This window comes from Ranitomeya variabilis, chromosome 8 (assembly GCF_051348905.1).
Source record: "Ranitomeya variabilis isolate aRanVar5 chromosome 8, aRanVar5.hap1, whole genome shotgun sequence".
NCBI classification, from domain to species: domain Eukaryota; kingdom Metazoa; phylum Chordata; class Amphibia; order Anura; family Dendrobatidae; genus Ranitomeya; species Ranitomeya variabilis.
Window position 1 is genome coordinate 145,381,415 of NC_135239.1, and position 17,913 is coordinate 145,399,327.

General features: G+C 46.9%; 1 protein-coding gene across 3 annotated transcripts in view; it reads right to left on the reverse strand.

Annotated features, from left to right (window-relative positions):
- IFT56 (intraflagellar transport 56) overlaps window positions 1-17,913 on the reverse strand; it is a 101,519-nt gene that overhangs the window by 57,879 nt on the left and 25,727 nt on the right. For all 3 annotated transcript variants that reach the window (XM_077277320.1, XM_077277321.1, XM_077277322.1), the window contains exon 5: window positions 11,770-11,819. In XM_077277320.1, coding sequence (XP_077133435.1) covers window positions 11,770-11,819 — 50 coding nt within the window. The remainder of the gene's footprint in view (window positions 1-11,769; window positions 11,820-17,913) is intronic.

Sequence of the window (17,913 nt, forward strand, 5' to 3'; positions counted from 1 at the left end):
CTACCAGCATCATTTATGGTCATAATCTCCTTCTAACATGTGTGTTCCCTGTCTTGTCATATTCCTCTTGTGTCCGTATGTGTCTGTTTGTCTATTTGTATAACATCAGGCTTTCCTGCAGGTGGTTACAATGGGGATATTGCGCCCTTTGATATATTTATATATATTATTTATTATTATTTTTTATACTGGTGCATATCCCTAATGATTTCTTCTCTTCTTGCGCAATGCGCTGCGCTGTTAATCCTCGGCGCATGCGCATTGCTGACTATGGGCAAAGACGTTTACCGTTCTCATACTTCCGCCCTCCTTGTGCGCCACTTCCGGTTTCGGTCTCCGGCGTCCTCACTCACATTTGCCTGTGATTACAAGGTATTTAAACGGAGTTTGACCACAGTGTGACACCCTTCCCCTGACGAAGCCGTCCTTGTAACGGCGATACGCGTGGGGTCCGCACCCACTCTGATCCCGGGCACCTGCTTTCTGGTACGCTCATACCCTTGATGTTACCATTTTATTTTTTGCCCATTTGGCTGGATTCAGGATTTTCCTCTTCATTGTGGTATGTGGCTATTTCAGCATAGCCGTTATTTATTGTGTCCAGCTTTCTGGCTTTATATTCTCATCCAGAGGCAGCAGGGCCACTTGTGGTAGTCATCATATGTGCATTTCATCTGGGCTATACTTTATCTCATGAGTAGCACATCCATGGGTTGTTTTCCTATGTTGTTTCATGTGGTTATTGTTGAGATATATGACTCTTCATCTCACATACACTCACATGGTTCATAGGATACTTGCCCGTAGTTGATCATTACCATTATTATTATCATTATTATTATCATGGATCATTGTGGGTTCTTGTGGTGTATTATGTGTTTTTAATGTTTTTATTTGTGTCAATAAAGTTTACCTTTTATATTATTGATATATATTGTGGTGTGCAGCATGCTTCAGTGGTTTCTTTTCTTGGTTTTTTAATGCGCAGTCTGAAGTACACATGCGTATTGAACACATGCGCACACATGTCCTTGCGTACCAATGGGTTTCCATAAACAGTAATGCCTTGTTTTGACGCACTCATCCGCATGCGCATGAATGTGCAGTATTTGACGCCTCAAAAATGCAACATGTTGCATTCGAAGAACACCCGCGCACACCGCGAAACGACGCATGTGTAAGCATCCGCATGCGAACGCATGTCCCTGCATACACCATATCAAAGATATGTACGCATGACGCATGCGGATCTATGCGGATCATACGCTGTGCACAGATACGCTAATGTGAAACCAGCCTTAGAGAGGTTAATTTGCTCTCCTTACTGCAACATCAGCCACCATCAGTTAAAGAGAAACCTCTTTTCATGTCAACCTGTATTTGTGGATATTAATATAAAAAGAATGCTTTCTTATCCAGCATCCAGGGAGCTTTTCATGAAACATCCAGCTTTACTCAAACCACAATCAAATCCACATGGAGCCTGTGTATGTGGTCTAGCCATGTTTCGGACTGCATCAGTCCTTGCTCATGGCATACTTATAACATGATGCAAGAACTGATGCAGTCTGAAACATGTCAGCCAGACAACATACACGGGCTCCAAGTGGATTTCAATATGGTTTGAGAAAATCTGGAGGTTTCCATGAAAAGCTCCATGTTATGGTGGAAGAATTGTTTTTTCAGTATGTTCTCTCCCTGTTTCGAGGATTCTGAGCACAGGAATGATAGCTGTTATGTATTACAAAAACTTTCCAGTAGCAGCCTGTATCCTGTGCTTTGCCTCAGGCTCAAGGCCTTCTTGGGACATGTCATCATCCAGCAGGGATATGTACTCATCCAGCAGGGATATGTACTTATCCAGCAGGAATATGTGCTCATCCAGCAGGGATATGTACTTATCCAGCAGGAATATGTGCTCATCCAAGAGGGATATGTACTCATCCGACAGGGATATGTACTCATCCAGGAGGGATACGTACTCATCCGGCAGAGATATGTACTCATCCGACAGGGATATGTACTCATCCAGCAGGGATATGTACTTATCCAGCAGGAATATGTGCTCATCCAGCATGGATATGTGCTCATCCAAGAGGGATATGTACTCATCCAGGAGGGATATGTACACATCCGGCAGAGATATGTACTCATCCGGCAGGGATATGTACTCATCCAGCAGGGATATGTACTCATCCAGCAGGGATATGTACTCATCCAGCAGGGATATGTACTCATCCACAGGAATGATATGTATTACAAAACCTGTCCAGTAGCAGCCTGTATCCGGTGCCTTGCCTCAGGCTCAAGCCCTTCTTGGCACGCGTAATCATCCAGTAGGGATATGTACGCATCCAGCAGGGATATGTGCTCATCCAAGAGGGATATGTACTCATCCGGAAGGGACACGTACTTATCCGGAAGGGACACGTACTCACCCGGAAGGGACATGTACTCATCCAGCAGAGACATGTACTCATCCGGCAGAGACATGTACTCATCCGGCAAGGACATGTACTCATCCGGAAGGGACATGTACTCATCCGGAAGGCACATGTACTCATCCAGCAGAGACATGTACTCATCAGGCAGAGACATGTACTCATCCAGCAGAGACATGTACTCATCCAGCAAGGACATGTACTCATCCGGAAGGGACATGTACTCATCCGGAAGGGACATGTACTCATCCGGAAGGGACATGCACTCATCCGGAAGGGACATGCACTCATCCGGAAGGGACATGCACTCATCCGGAAGGGACATGCACTCATCCGGAAGGGACATGCACTCATCCGGAAGGGACATGCACTCATCCGGAAGGGACATGCACTCATCCGGAAGGGACATGCACTCATCCGGAAGGGACATGCACTCATCCGGAAGGGACATGCACTCATCCGGAAGGGACATGCACTCATCCGGAAGGGACATGCACTCATCCGGAAGGGACATGCACTCATGCAGAAGGGACATGTACTCATCCGGAAGGGACATGCACTCATCCGGAAGGGACATGCACTCATCCGGCAGGGATATGTGCTCATCCAGCAGGGATATGTACTCATCAGGCAGGGATAAGCACTCATCCGGCAGGGATTTGCACTCATCCAGCAGGGATATGTACTCATCCAGCAGGGATATGTACTCAGCCAGAAGGGATATGTAATCATCCAGCAGGGATATGTAATCATCCAGCAGGGATATGTAATCATCCAGCAGGGATATGTACTCATCCAGCAGGGATATGTGCTCATCCAAGAGGGATATGTACTCATCCGGAAGGGACATGTACTCATCCGGAAGGGACATGTACTCATCCGGAAGGGACATGTACTCATCCGGAAGGGACATGTAGTCACCCGGAAGTGATGTTATCATCCAGCAGTGATATGTACTCATTCAGAAGCGATATGTGCTCATCTAGTAGGGATATGTACTCATCTAGTAGGGATATGTACTCATGCAGCAGGGATATGCACTCATCCGGCAGGGATATGTGCTCATTCAGCAGGGATATGTGCTCATCTAGTACGGATATGTGCTTATTCAGCAGGGATATGCACTCATCTAGCAGGGATATGTACTCACCTAGTAAGGATATGTGCTCATCCAGCAGAGATATGTACTCATTCAGCAGGGATATCTACTCATCCAGCAGAGATATATATTCATCCGGCAGGGATATGTACTCATCTGGCAGGGATATGTACTCATCCGGCAGGGATATGTACTCATTTGGCAGGGATATGTACTCATCCGGCAGGGATATGTACTCATCCAGCAGGGATATGTACTCATCCAGCAGGGATATGTACTCATTCAGCATAGATATGTATTCATCCAGCAGGGATATGTACTAATCCAGCAGGGATATGTACTCATTCAGCATAGATATGTATTCATCCAGCAGCGATATGTACTCATCCAGCAGGGATATGTACTCATTCAGCATAGATATGTATTCATCCAGCAGGGATATGTACTAATCCAGCAGGGATATGTACTCATTCAGCATAGATATGTATTCATCCAGCAGGGATATGTACTAATCCAGCAGGGATATGTACTCATTCAGCATAGATATGTATTCATCCAGCAGGGATATGTACTAATCCAGCAGGGATATGTACTCATCCGGCAGGGATATGTACTCATCCGGCAGGGATATGTACTCATCTGGCAGGGATATGTACTCATCCGGCAGGGATATGTACTCATCCAGCAGGGATATGTACTCATCCAGCAGGGATATGTACTCATTCAGCATAGATATGTATTCATCCAGCAGGGATATGTACTAATCCAGCAGGGATATGTACTCATCCGGCAGGGATATGTACTCATCCGGCAGGGATATGTACTCATCTGGCAGGGATATGTACTCATCCGGCAGGGATATGTACTCATCCAGCAGGGATATGTACTCATCCAGCAGGGATATGTACTCATTCAGCATAGATATGTATTCATCCAGCAGGGATATGTACTAATCCAGCAGGGATATGTACTCATTCAGCATAGATATGTATTCATCCAGCAGCGATATGTACTCATCCAGCAGGGATATGTACTCATTCAGCATAGATATGTATTCATCCAGCAGGGATATGTACTAATCCAGCAGGGATATGTACTCATTCAGCATAGATATGTATTCATCCAGCAGGGATATGTACTAATCCAGCAGGGATATGTACTCATTCAGCATAGATATGTATTCATCCAGCAGGGATATGTACTAATCCAGCAGGGATATGTACTCATCCGGCAGGGATATGTACTCATCTGGCAGGGATATGTACTCATCCGGCAGAGATACAAACTCATCCAGCAGAGATATGTATTCATCCAGCAGGGATATGTACTCATTCAGCAGAGATACAGTATGTATTCATCCAGCAGGGATATGTACTGATGCAGTGAGAGGCAGAATCTTTAGTTCCCTTCTGCACATGAATCAGTCTCCATTTAAGTACCACAAGGTGACCTACCCGTGTGCACAAGGGAATTTAAGTCTCTGACCTGAACAAGCAGTTACTGATGCTGATACCCCGAGATGTCTGTAGATGAAGCAGGAGTTGTTATCCATTTCAATCAGGAGAGAACAAGCTGGGATATTGTTGGCATTTCAGGCTTTGTAAATTACACCTATATCTTACATGATAATTTCACTGCAACCAATTCAGCAATCAAGGCTGGTCATATAAAAAATGCAACCAGCAACACTGCATTCCTTTTTAGCATTAAAAGAATAGATAGCCAGTAATCCAAATTGATTGGTTGCTTCAGGCTTTAGATTAAAAGTTGCAAACATATATACTATAAAAAAGAGGATTACTGCTGCACTCCAGCAGATAAAAAATTACTTCTTTATTCCATCAAAAAACAGTAAACAGCTTGAGAAAGGCTCATAAAAAACTGAAGGTCTGAACTGGGAGACAGACTGGTGTGCACGCAGAATGTAAGCCCGCAGGGCAGGGTCCTCTCCCCTCTGTACCAGTCTGTCATTGTTAGTTTTGTTTACTGTAAGTGATATTTGTATTTTGATGTAACCCCGTCTACTGTACAGCACCATGGAATTAATGGTGCTATATAAATAAACAAATAATAATAATAACAAGCGCATGTTCACACTGGCCACTGAACAGAAAAAAAACAAAAAGAGGGATTTTTGGTACTTACCGTAAAATCTCTTTCTTGGAGCCTTCATTGGGGAACACAGGACAACCATGGGTGTATGCTGCTGCTGCTAGGAGGCTGACACTATGCAAAAAAGGAAAAGGCGTAGCTCCTCCCTGGCAGTATACACCCACCGACAGGCACCAAGCACCTCAGTTAGTGCAAAAGGCAGTAGGAGAAGCGACAGAACTCATAATAGTAAAGTACCAACTCAACTAGGGCCTCCAGGCCCCAAATACGGTACCAGAACAAACAAGTAGGGAGGGTGCTGTGTCCCCCAATGAAGGCTCCAAGAAAGAGATTTTACGGTAAGTACCAAAAATCCCTCTTTCTTTATCGCTTCATTGGGGGACACAGGACAACCATGGGACGTCCAAAAGCAGTCCCGGAGAAGGGGGGGTAAAAAGGAAAAGAGAAAAGGTCTTAGGTCGGCCGGTGTGCGACCGCCGCCTGCAGTACCTTCCTACCAAGACCTGCATCGGACGAGGCTTGGGTATGAACCCGATAGAACCTCTTAAACGTGTGCAAAGACGACCAGGTTGCGGCCTTGCAAACTTGCAAGGTGGAAGCCTGGTGGCGAACAGCCCAAGAAGCTCCGGCAGCTCTGGTGGAGTGAGCTCGCACCCCCAGAGGAGTACGTGCCTCATGAACACGGTACGATTTTGAAATTGCCGAGTGAATCTAGCGCGAAATAGTGGATTTAGACGCTTGAAAGCCCTTCCGACGACCCTCGGAAACGACAAGGAGACAATCGTATTGATGGAAGGGAGCGGTTCTAGAAAGATAGACCCGAATGGCTCTAACCACGTGGCAATGAGGAAGGCGACCTTCCAAGAGAGAAGGGAAAAAGGCACGTCATGAAGAGGCTCAAAGGGAGCAGCCTGAAGAGCACCAATGACCAGGTTAAGGTCCCAAGGTTCCAAAGGAGGACGGAAAGGAGGGGCGATATGCGCAACTCCCTGTAGAAAAGTCCGAACCTGGTGTATGGAGGAAAGGTCACTCTGGAAGAGGATCGACAGAGCGGACACTTGTCCCTTGAGTGTGCTGAGAAGCTCCAGAAGAGAAAAAGACATTGGAAAAACCTCATTAGTTTCACACCACCGGAAGAATGCTTTCCAGTACCTATGGTAGATACGGGAAGACGCCGGTTTTCTGGCTCTGATCATGGTCTGTATGACCTGGCAAGAGAGACCCGAGTTCTTCAAGACTGCGGCCTCAACAGCCATGCCATTAAACGCAGTGACTGAGAACTCTGGTGGTAGAGAGGTCCCTGCGAGAGGAGGTCTGGGCGATCCGGGATTCTCCAAGGAGTGTCCGCGAGCATGTTTACAAGCTCGGCGTACCACGGCCGCCTTGGCCAGTCCGGCGCTATCAGTATGACTGGAATCCCTTCCAACTTGATCTTCTTTACCACCCTTGGAATCAAGGGGAGGGGTGGGAACAGGTAGGGAAACTGAAACTGGGACCATGGAATTACCAGAGCGTCGTGGCCGACGGCAAGAGGGTCCCGGGACCTAGCGACAAACTGAGGGACCTTGTGGTTCATCCGGGACGCCATAAGGTCGACGTCTGGCGTACCCCAGCGGAGGCAAATTTGATCAAAGACTGCGGGGTGGAGAGACCACTCGCCCACTGCTAGGCCCTGGCGACTGAGAAAGTCGGCTGCCCAGTTTTCGACCCCGGGGATATGAACGGCTGATATGGCCGGAACGTGGCGTTCCGCCCACCGAAGAATCTTTGCCACTTCTGCTATTACTTGGCCGCTGCGAGTCCCGCCCTGGTGGTTTAAGTACGCAACGGCTGTGGCGTTGTCCGACTGGATGCGGATGGGAAGATTCATCAGGAGAGACTGCCAGTGGATTAACGCAAGGAAGATTGCCCTGATCTCCAGAAGGTTGATGAGAAGGAGAGCTTCCTGGGTGGTCCAACGGCCCTGAGCCGTGTGCTGTCGGAAGACTGCTCCCCACCCGAGAAGGCTGGCATCGGTGGTGATGACCTGCCACTGAAGGGGAAGAAATGATCTTCCTCTCAGGAGAGAGGAGGACAGCGTCCACCAGGTTAGGGACTGACGGACCTGGAGAGGAAGGTGGACGGGACGGTCCAGGGAGTCCAAGGACCTGTTCCAGGTGGATAGGAGGAATAGCTGGAGGGGGCGGAACTGGGCGAAAGGAACAGCCTCCATGGAAGCCACCATCTTTCCCAGGACTCCCATGCAGAAACGAAGTGACTGGGGAGCTGGGTGTTTGAGAAGGCGGACCGCCTTGAGGAGTACTGAGAACTTGTCCTCTGGGAGGAAGACCTTAGCTAAGTTCGTGTCGAACACCATGCCCAGGAAGGACAGTCGTTGGGACGGAATCAGAGACCCGTCCTTCTTTGGGACTACAAAAAGGTTCAAGTAGAATCCGGAAAAACGTTCTCCGGAAGGAACGGGAACTACGACCCCGGCGGCGACCAGAGACGTTACGGCTTGAAGCAAGCCGGGTAAATGGGACGGTTGCTTTGGGGAACGAGAGAGAAAGAAGCGATTTTCCGGGAGGGTAGAAAATTCGATTTTGTACCCGGAGGTAATAATCTCTCTGACCCAGGCGTCGCTGATCACTGACAGCCAGGTGTCTTTGAAGAGAAGAAGCCTGCCTCCCACCCTGGAAAGACTCCCAGGTGGGGGGCGACCTGTAACATGGAACGGTATCTATTGGAACGAGGTCCGGAAGACCTGGGAGGTGGAGCCCTGGATCTCCACATCGGAGCTGGCTAGTAAGAGGGTTTTCTACGTTCGCCCGTGGCAGCGGGTCGCTCTTGTTGCGATGAGGAATCTGAGGTTGCAAACGGACAAAAGGTGCGAAAAGTTCGAGGACCCCTTGGGTTAAAGAAGCGTTTTGGCTTGGACTGGGGGAGAGAGGTACTCTTGCCCCCAGTCGCGTCTGAGATAATTTGATCCAGACGAGCACCAAAAAGCCTGGAACCTTGAAATGCCAAGTTGGTGAGAGACTTTTTTGGAAGTAGCATCTGCATTCCATGCTTTGAGGCAAAGAATGCGTCGAATAGCGACAATGTTGCTGCTTGCCCTGGCCGAACAGGCTGCTGCATCTAGGGAGGCAGTGAGAATGTATTTCCCTGTGTGGTTAATCTGGTCTGCGAGGTCAGCCAGCTCGGAAGGAGAGGCCGAAGCCAAAATGCCCCGACGGAGAATCTTGGCCCAGGCCAAGATGGCCTTAGCCACCCAGTTGGAAGCGAAGCTGGGGCAGAGGGAAGCACCCGTTGCCTCGAAAGCTGATTTGGCCAGTGCCTCAATTTGTCTGTCCGATGCGTCCTTAAGCGACGCGCCATCCGGTAAGGTGAGAACCGTCTTGGAGGAAAGACAGGAGATCGGTGGATCGACCTTGGGAGATTCAGCCCACTTGGAGAGAAGATCGGCGCTAAAGGGATAGAGCACGCCCAGATGTTTTCTACCCAAAAAACGTTTTTCAGGATGTTCCCAGTGTTTAGACAGGGTAGACTCAAACTCCTCATGGGTAGGAAAGGAGCGAGAGGGACTAGTCACCCGCTTAAAAGAGACAGAGGAATCCTGGGGGGAAGCCTCGTCTTGTTTTAGTTTGAGGGTTTGCGAAATAGCCGAAATAAGACTATCTACGACAGCCTGCATGCTAGAAGCCTGGTCTGAATCGGAGTCAGAACCGGACTGGGAATCCACATCAGACCCAATGTCCTCCTCCGAAGAGGGGAACTGGGAGGAGGAGAGCAGTTTGAGCGCTGCGGAGGAACCCGGAGACCCAGACGAAGAGCCAGACAGAGTCCTCTTTCTGGAGCGGCTGGCTGATTTGTCTCCCTGTGGTTCAGGGTCAGGTGCGGCCGACTCACCACGGGAGACGGTCGGAGCACTGGTGGCTGAAGGAAGCTGTGGAAGACGTTCAAGAGCCTGGACCAGGGACTGAGATACCTTAGTCAAATCAGAGACCGACTGCGAGATAGCAACGGCCCACTCAGGGGGAGAGGGAGCGCCCCCATCCCGAGAGTCAGAAGCTTCCTGCGGGGCAGACATGGCAGGAGGACTGCAGGACTGGCAGAGAGGCGATGATTGGCCTACTGACCACTTTATCTTACAACGAGCACAGGCGTAGTGAGTTATGGTAGGTTTGGTAGGGAAGGCTCCAGAAGAGTTGGACATAAGGATATTCTGCTGCACTATACTACAGAAAAGACTAAAGGACCTACCTATGGATAATACCGAGGGGGGGGGCAATATAGCGTCGCAATCCTACCGCACTGCAGAGCAGAGTTGTCTGTGTCCCCCAACGCACAATTCTCCTGTGTACGGAGCTGCTGAGGCAGGAAGTGCCAGCGGTGAAGAAGGGGCGGTGCTGTGCTGTGAGGAATAAGCCAAGGCTCCTGATAGGGCCGCACCGAAAGGGAAGGGCGTGCTCGAGATGTAAGAGCCCTCCTGAGTGGAGGAAGAAAAGAGCGCCGAAAAAGCGCGCCCGAGGAGGGGGCGTGGCCCGCCGCAGCGGTGACAGTGAAAGTAAAACGGCCGGGACTCTGTGTGAGAGCGCTGCACATCTAGACAAGGGGGATGGCTGCTGAAGCGCTGTACCTGCATATTCCGTTGTAGAGGGAGAGAGGATCGTCCAGGGGCCCAATGAGAGAGGGGTCGCTGGAAACGGAATCCTTCGTCCAGAAGACGGCCTCGACCCCAAAGACAAGGGGGAGAGTCACCGCTGGTGACCACCGTCTTCCTCTCAGCCCTCTCCGAGGAGAGGGGTGAGGGGGACTGTTTGGCAAGGACCGCCACCATATAGACCCTGGAGCACCTGGGAGGGTGACAGGGGCTAATGTCCTGCCGGCGGTCTGAGAGCTGCGATGCGGACGACACCACACTGCTCGCTCAGCCGCCCTCCTGGGGAGGCAGGGTGGAAGATTACACCCTGAATCCCTGAATGCTGTGATCTGAAAAAGAAAGACAAAAGGTTAATAAAAACAACAAAACCTGTAAAGGAATCAAGATTAGCAGCGGATCTGAAGATCCAGGTCCGCCTCCTACAGACACTAAGCACAAACTGAGGTGCTTGGTGCCTGTCGGTGGGTGTATACTGCCAGGGAGGAGCTACGCCTTTTCCTTTTTTTGCATAGTGTCAGCCTCCTAGCAGCAGAAGCATACACCCATGGTTGTCCTGTGTCCCCCAATGAAGCAATAAAGAAATAGAAACAATTATTAAATACCCTGAAGTAAATAAATAAATAGCACAAAATACCGTTTGTAAGGTTATTAATATTAGCGTTAGGACTGACCCACTTATGGTTACCGTGAAGTGGTGGGATGTCTTTTGCATTTTTTTTTAAATAAAAAAACATGTTAACTAAGTGCTGTATATTATTTTCATGCACTATGCTATTTAATTATTTACTGCAGGGTATTTAATAATTACCATATGTTTCTGTCTTTGAGAAAGACTCATGTAGAGTCAAAACGTTGCCGCTTGTTACTTTAGCGATGCAATAAGAAAATTTTCATCCTTAGAGTGCTGTGGTAATCCTCTTTTCTACTAATCTAAACTGATTGTCATACCAAAAGTAAGTTATTAAAAATTGAATATATTTACGCTTCAGATAAATACTGTGTGTATTTTGTATATTGATAAACAAAGCTTTTTAATACGTTAATGATAAAAATAAAAGCACAGTACGTCCAGGAGCTTATATAACATCACCAGAAACCTTCCTCAAGATTTGTAAATCAGGCTTTGTGTACCCATTAGCATTTCCCACTGCAAAATAAGTAAAGCTTGTTTGGCCAAGGAGGATGCAATAAAAATACCCCCCCTCCCCGAGGAGCGCCGCTCCTCTGCTCTCACACCTCTGTCCCCCCCGCTGAACTGGCAGCATCAACATCTGGCTGAAGATTGACTCAGATGGACTGAGAAGGCCGATTTTCTGCAGCCGTCACATAATGCCCCCCACTGGATGCTGATGCCAGGTGAGTACAGTTTTGCTGTTTTTTTCATTTGATTTCACCCCCTGGGTAATCAAGCTTTAGTTAAAACATAATGGACACCCCCTTTAAAGCAAAACAATATTAGCTTGTTAATTTTGTACCTTATGAGCCAAGTGGAAAAGCAATCGATTCTGCAGGTGGCTTTTAGGAGCTGAAAAATCATTGAACACAAACATGAAAATGAAGACAATGAACAAATGATATGATTAAACATTGAAAGAAATGACAATAATACCTCATTCTTGATTGGATTTCTAATTAGTAAAAAAACAAACAAAACCAAGAATCTATGAATTAAATGGTGTATTATGTCATGTTCTACTGTAGGGCTTCTCAATCTATTTCTGCAAGCCAGACCAAGATGGCACCTGGGCTTCACCAACAGTGGAGGAAACAGATGCCAAAATAAAATATATGTTTGTTTGTTTTTTAGTTTTGTGAACTCTATGTAACATTAAAATCAGTAAAACAGTTAATAATATTGCTAGGCTACATATCTCTGCAGCCAACTACGGAGGCAGCATGTAGTAGAATTGCTGAAATGGGAACAGTTAATTACATATTCTTTAATGAAAAAGACTAAAGAGGTTTCCAAAAGCTTTTCAGCTATGGAGTCATAAAACAGGTTTAGACAATTACCACACACAACACAAATTTCTCATACAAGTAAATCTAATAAACGCAGACCTGAAAATAATGACTTAAAGAGGACCTTTCTCCAGTTTGAGCATGTTAAAGTTGACTACAACATGGAGTAGTAGCTGCAGAGCTGAGTAAAACGTATTTTGTATTCTTTCACCAAAGGTTTCAATGCTCTCTGCGATGACTCAGAACTGAGGCATTTCACTTGGTCCAGTGGACACCCCGCAGACACCAATATACGCACCTCGAGGCACACAAGTGTCCCACCCTACCACAAAACTGCCTTCTCACATCAAGTATGCTGATCTGCAAATCACGCTGCTTAATCACACCTAACTAGTCTGTGGAACGGACGATGCCTTGATTACCTTGCTCTTGCTATCACAATATGCAAATTATACCCCCTAGGCTATTTCGTCAGACTCTAAGGGTACTGTCACACAGTGCAATTTTGATCGCTACGACGGTACGATTCGTGACGTTCTAGCGATATCGTTACGATATCGCAGTGTCTGACACGCAGCAGCGATCAGGGACCCTGCTGAGAATCGTACGTCGTAGCAGATCGTTTGGAACTTTCTTTCGTCGCTTGATCACCCGCTGACATCGCTGGATCGTTGTGTGTGACACCGATCCAGCGATGTGTTCGCTTGTAACCAGGGTAAACATCGGGTAACTAAGTGCAGGGCCGCGCTTAGTAACCCGATGTTTACCCTGGTTACCAGCGTAAACGTAAAAAAAACAAACAGTACATACTCACATTCCGGTGTCTGTCCTCCGGCGTCTCAGCTTCTCTGCACTGTGAGCGCCTGCCGGCCGGAAAGCGAGCACAGCGGTGACGCGGTGACGTCACCGCTGTGCTTTCCGGCTATGGTGCTTACACAGTGGAGAGAAGCAGAACGCCGGGGGACAGACACCGGAATGTAAGTATGTACTGTTTTTTTTTTTACGTTTACGCTGGTAACCAGGGTAAACATCGGGTTACTAAGCGCGGCCCTGCGCTTAGTAACCCGATGTTTACCCTGGTTACCCGGGGACTTCGGCATCGCTCCAGCGCCGTGATTGCAACGTGTGACCGCAGTCTACGACGCTGGAGCGATAATCATACGACGCTGCGACGTCACGGATCGTGCCGTCGTAGCAATCAAAATTGCACTGTGACAGTACCCTAAGGGTACCGTCTCACAGTGGCACTTTGGTCGCTACGACGGCACGATCCGTGACGTCCCAGCGATATACTTACGATCTCGCTGTGTCTGACACGCTACTGCGATCAGGGACTCCGCTGAGAATCGTACGTCGTAGCAGATTGTTTGAAACTTTCTTTCGTCGCCAAGTGTCCCGCTGTGGCGGCATGATCGCATCGTGTAACAAAGGTGTGCACGATATTCTCCACCTCCTCTGCTGATTCTACATCGCAAATACGTCATGAAATTATCGCTCCAACGCCGTGCATTGCGAAGTGTGACCGCAGTCTACGACGCTGGAGCGATAATGGAGCGAAGCTGGAGCGTCACGGATCGTGTCGTCGTAACAACCAAAGTGCCACTGTGAGACGGTACCTTAAGTTTGAACCTCAAATCCCCAACTAGCCACACTCTGTCAGACTGGGTGAAACACATTCATCACCTCCTGACAAAAAATATTAAAGAACGAATCTCAGAGGTCAAATAGGGCTGGTGGTGAGCAGGGACATTCAACACATAACTTCTACAGTGGAAACGCTGTGGAGTGAGCACGATACTACAAGATCATATATCGTGGAGTTGAAAAATACAGTTGAGACTTAATCCTCTAACCTGTGAAAAATGCACTGTCAATCTCAATAACAGGGGCCAAAGGAATAACATAAGGTTAGAGATCTGCAGGAGGTCACCAAAGAGGACGTTCTTTTCATATTGGAAACTATCTTCAACCTCATCCTTGGGGAACCTCCGACCTACAAAATCAAGTTGAACAGAGCCTATAAAGCTAAGGGTGTTTCTAACTAATCTAGGTATGTAATTTTCTGCATCCACAACTACGCAACTAAAAGAGCATGTTCCCTCCAAGAGAAGTGACTTTGAATTCCAAGGACCACAAATACAACTGTTACTTGACCTCTCCTGGGTTATGCTCCAGAAGAGACTACACCTTTGTCAAACTCATGATCACTGGGTCTCCTACAGATGGTACCTTCCCGTTGCCCTCACAGCCCACAAGGATGGCCACTCTGCTGCGCTCTGAGCCCACCTTTACTTATGCCAGTTTTGCAAAAACCTGGACATGGTTTTCCCCAACATACTGGATTTGGTTCCCCTTCCTCCTCCATTGCTACAAGTATGGCAACAACTACATTTCAGAAAGAGATAGCTGCACAATTTGCCTTCCGGCTTTGTAGACACCAGATCAAACCCCATCTTGGCTAATCCTATACAGAATACTTGTCAAACTCTGGCCCGAGGAGATTACATTCGGCTGACCTGCCCCTATCAATCCACCCACCATCACAGCAGGGAAGATCTTTATAACACTTGCTGCTGAGACTGGAGAAGCAGGGAAATGAGGAGAGGTATTTACTTATTTTTTTAAATGTGGGGCCCATTATACTGTATGGGGGACTATGTGGGGCCATTACTCTGTATGGATGACTATGTGGTTTCACCTCCTTGCACCCCTTATGCCCAATCATGCCAAGGCATATTTTTGTGTTGCCATATCTATTTTAATAATGAAATAAATTATTTGACTTTATGGATTGAAGCTGCACTCACTTCCTTCACAAGCAATACCAAAATCTGGCAGAGACGAGATTCTTGGGCTTCTCCACACCAGAAACTTACCTGGTTTTCATCAAGGGTTAACTGAATTTTTGCTTTAGGACTATGTGGTGCCCATTACTCTGTATGGAGGACTATTTGGGGCCATTCTGTATAGAGGACAATGTGGAGGTCATTATAATATAAGGAACGCAATGCGCACGCCATTATTCTGTATGGAGGACTAAGTGGGGCCCATTATGCTGGACGGAACGCAATGTGGAGCCCATTATATTGTATGGAGGACTATGTGGGGCCATTATTCTTTCTGCAGGGCTACGTAGGGCCATTATTCTGTATGAAGGGCTACATGGGGCCCATTATACTGTATGAAAGGCAATGTTAACCTTATTTTGTATGGAGGACTATGTGAGGCCATTATTCTGCATGTAGGACTATGTGGGGCCAATATTCTGTATGGAGGATGATGTGGGGCCATTATTCTGTATGGAGGATGATGTGGGGCCGTTATTCTGTCTAGAGAACCATGTGGGGCATCATTCTGTATGGAGGACTATGTGGGCCATTATTCTGCATGGAGGCCTATGTGGGGCCCATTGTTCTGTATGGAGGACTATGTGAGGCCTATTATTCTGTATGGAGGAGTATGTGAGGCCTATTATTCTGTATGGAGGATGATGTGGGGCCCATTATTCCATATGGAAGACTATGTTGGATGCATTACACTGTATGGAGAACTATGTGGGGCATTCTTCTGTATGGAGGACTATGTGGGGCATTATTCTGTATGGAGGACTATGTGGGGCCATTATTCTGTGTGGAGGACTATGTGAGGCTCATTATTCTGTATGAGAACTATGCTTGGCACATTATACTGTATGAAGGACTATATGGGGCCATTATTTTGCATGGAGGATTTTGTAGGGCCATTAATATGTTTGGAGAGCTATGTGGGGGGCATTATTTTGCATGCAGGACTATGTGGGGCCATTATACTCTATGGAAGACTATGTGGGGCCAATTATACTGTATGGAAGGCAATGTGGAGCCCTTTATTCTGTCTGAAGAACTATGTAGGGCCATTATTATGTTTGGAGAACTACGTGGGGCCCATTATTGTGTATGGAGGACTATGTGGGGCCATTATTCTGTAAGGAGGTCTATGTGGGGCCCATTATACTATGTGGAGGGATGTGTGGGGATCACAGTTGGAGCATCATACTGTGTTAGGGTCACCATACTTTGTCGGGGTGGTTGAGGGGGGCACAGTAGGGTCATCAAACCCTCCATGCATGTGGAGGAATTCACTGTGGTGCTCTCACACTGAGTTTGTGGGGCACTTTTGTTGGCATCATACTTTTTTGGGGGGCAATGAAAAGGCAATATATGGGCCTTAGTAGGAGGAAAATGGAAAAATACTTTGTAAGGGCTGCAAAGCTGTGAGATATGCTCCTCTGTGACGCCACCAAATATTAAAGTGTTTTTATTGGGGGGGTGGTCCCATTAGAACTTCTGCTATGGGGCCCCATACACCCCTTGCCAGCGAGGAAATATTCTGGTCATGAGATCTGACTCTTAAGATCTATTACGGTAATTAAAATGTACTTTGCTCATGGGACAACCTCTTAAGTTTGTTTTCATATGAAAAAGGTGCATCATTACATTTGATGATATGGAAAAACTTCCCAGGTAGACATTTTTTTAAATAAATATCAAGGTTGGCCCATGACTTTGTACAAGCTTTTAATTTTGGCCCTCTGTTTGAGTTTGACATCCCTGCTCTATGGTAAGCTCTCCCCTTTCCCAACTTAAATAATTACTCCAGTGTTTTTTTTTTATTTCACTGCTTGAGTGGTGATTTAAATGTACATAGTTACATAGTTATTAAGGTTGAAGGAAGACTTTAAGTCCATCTAGTTCAACCCATAGCCTAACCTAACATGCCCTAACATGTTGATCCAGAGGAAGGCAAAAAAAAACCCATGTGGCAAAGAGTAAGCTCCACATTGGGGAAAAAAATTCCTTCCCGACTCCACATACGGCAGTCAGACTAGTTCCCATACCCTGTGACATTATACTTTTCCAGAAAGGTATCCAGTCCCCTCTTAAATTTAATTAATGAATCACTCATTACAACATCATACGGCAGAGAGTTCCATAGTCTCACTGCTCTTACTGTAAAGAATCCGCATCTATTGTTATGCTTAAACCTTTTTTCCTCCAGACGTAGAGGATGCCCCCTTGTCCCTGTCTCAGGTCTATGATTAAAAAGATCATCAGAAAGGTCTTTGTACTGTCCCCTCATATATTTATACATTAAAATAAGATCACCCCTTAGTCTTCGTTTTTCCAAACTAAACAGCCCCAAGTGTAATAACCTATCTTGGTATTGCAGACCCCCCATTCCTCTAATAACCTTGGTCGCTCTTCTCTGCACCTGCTCTAGTTCAGCTATGTCTTTCTTATACACCGGAGACCAGAACTGTGCACAGTATTCTAAGTGTGGTCGAACTAGTGACTTGTATAGAGGTAAAATTATGTTCTCCTCATGAGCATCTATGCCTCTATTAATACATCCCATTATTTTATTTGCCTTTGTAGCAGCTGCCTGACACTGGCCACTGAATATGAGTTTGTCATCCACCCATACACCCAGGTCTTTTTCATTGACGGTTTTGCCCAGAGTTTTAGAATTAAGCACATAGTTATACATCTTATTACTTCTACCCAAGTGCATGACCTTACATTTATCCCCATTAAAGCTCATTTGCCATTTATCAGCCCAAGCTTCTAGTTTACATAAATCATCCTGTAATATAAAATTGTCTTCCCCTGTATTGATTA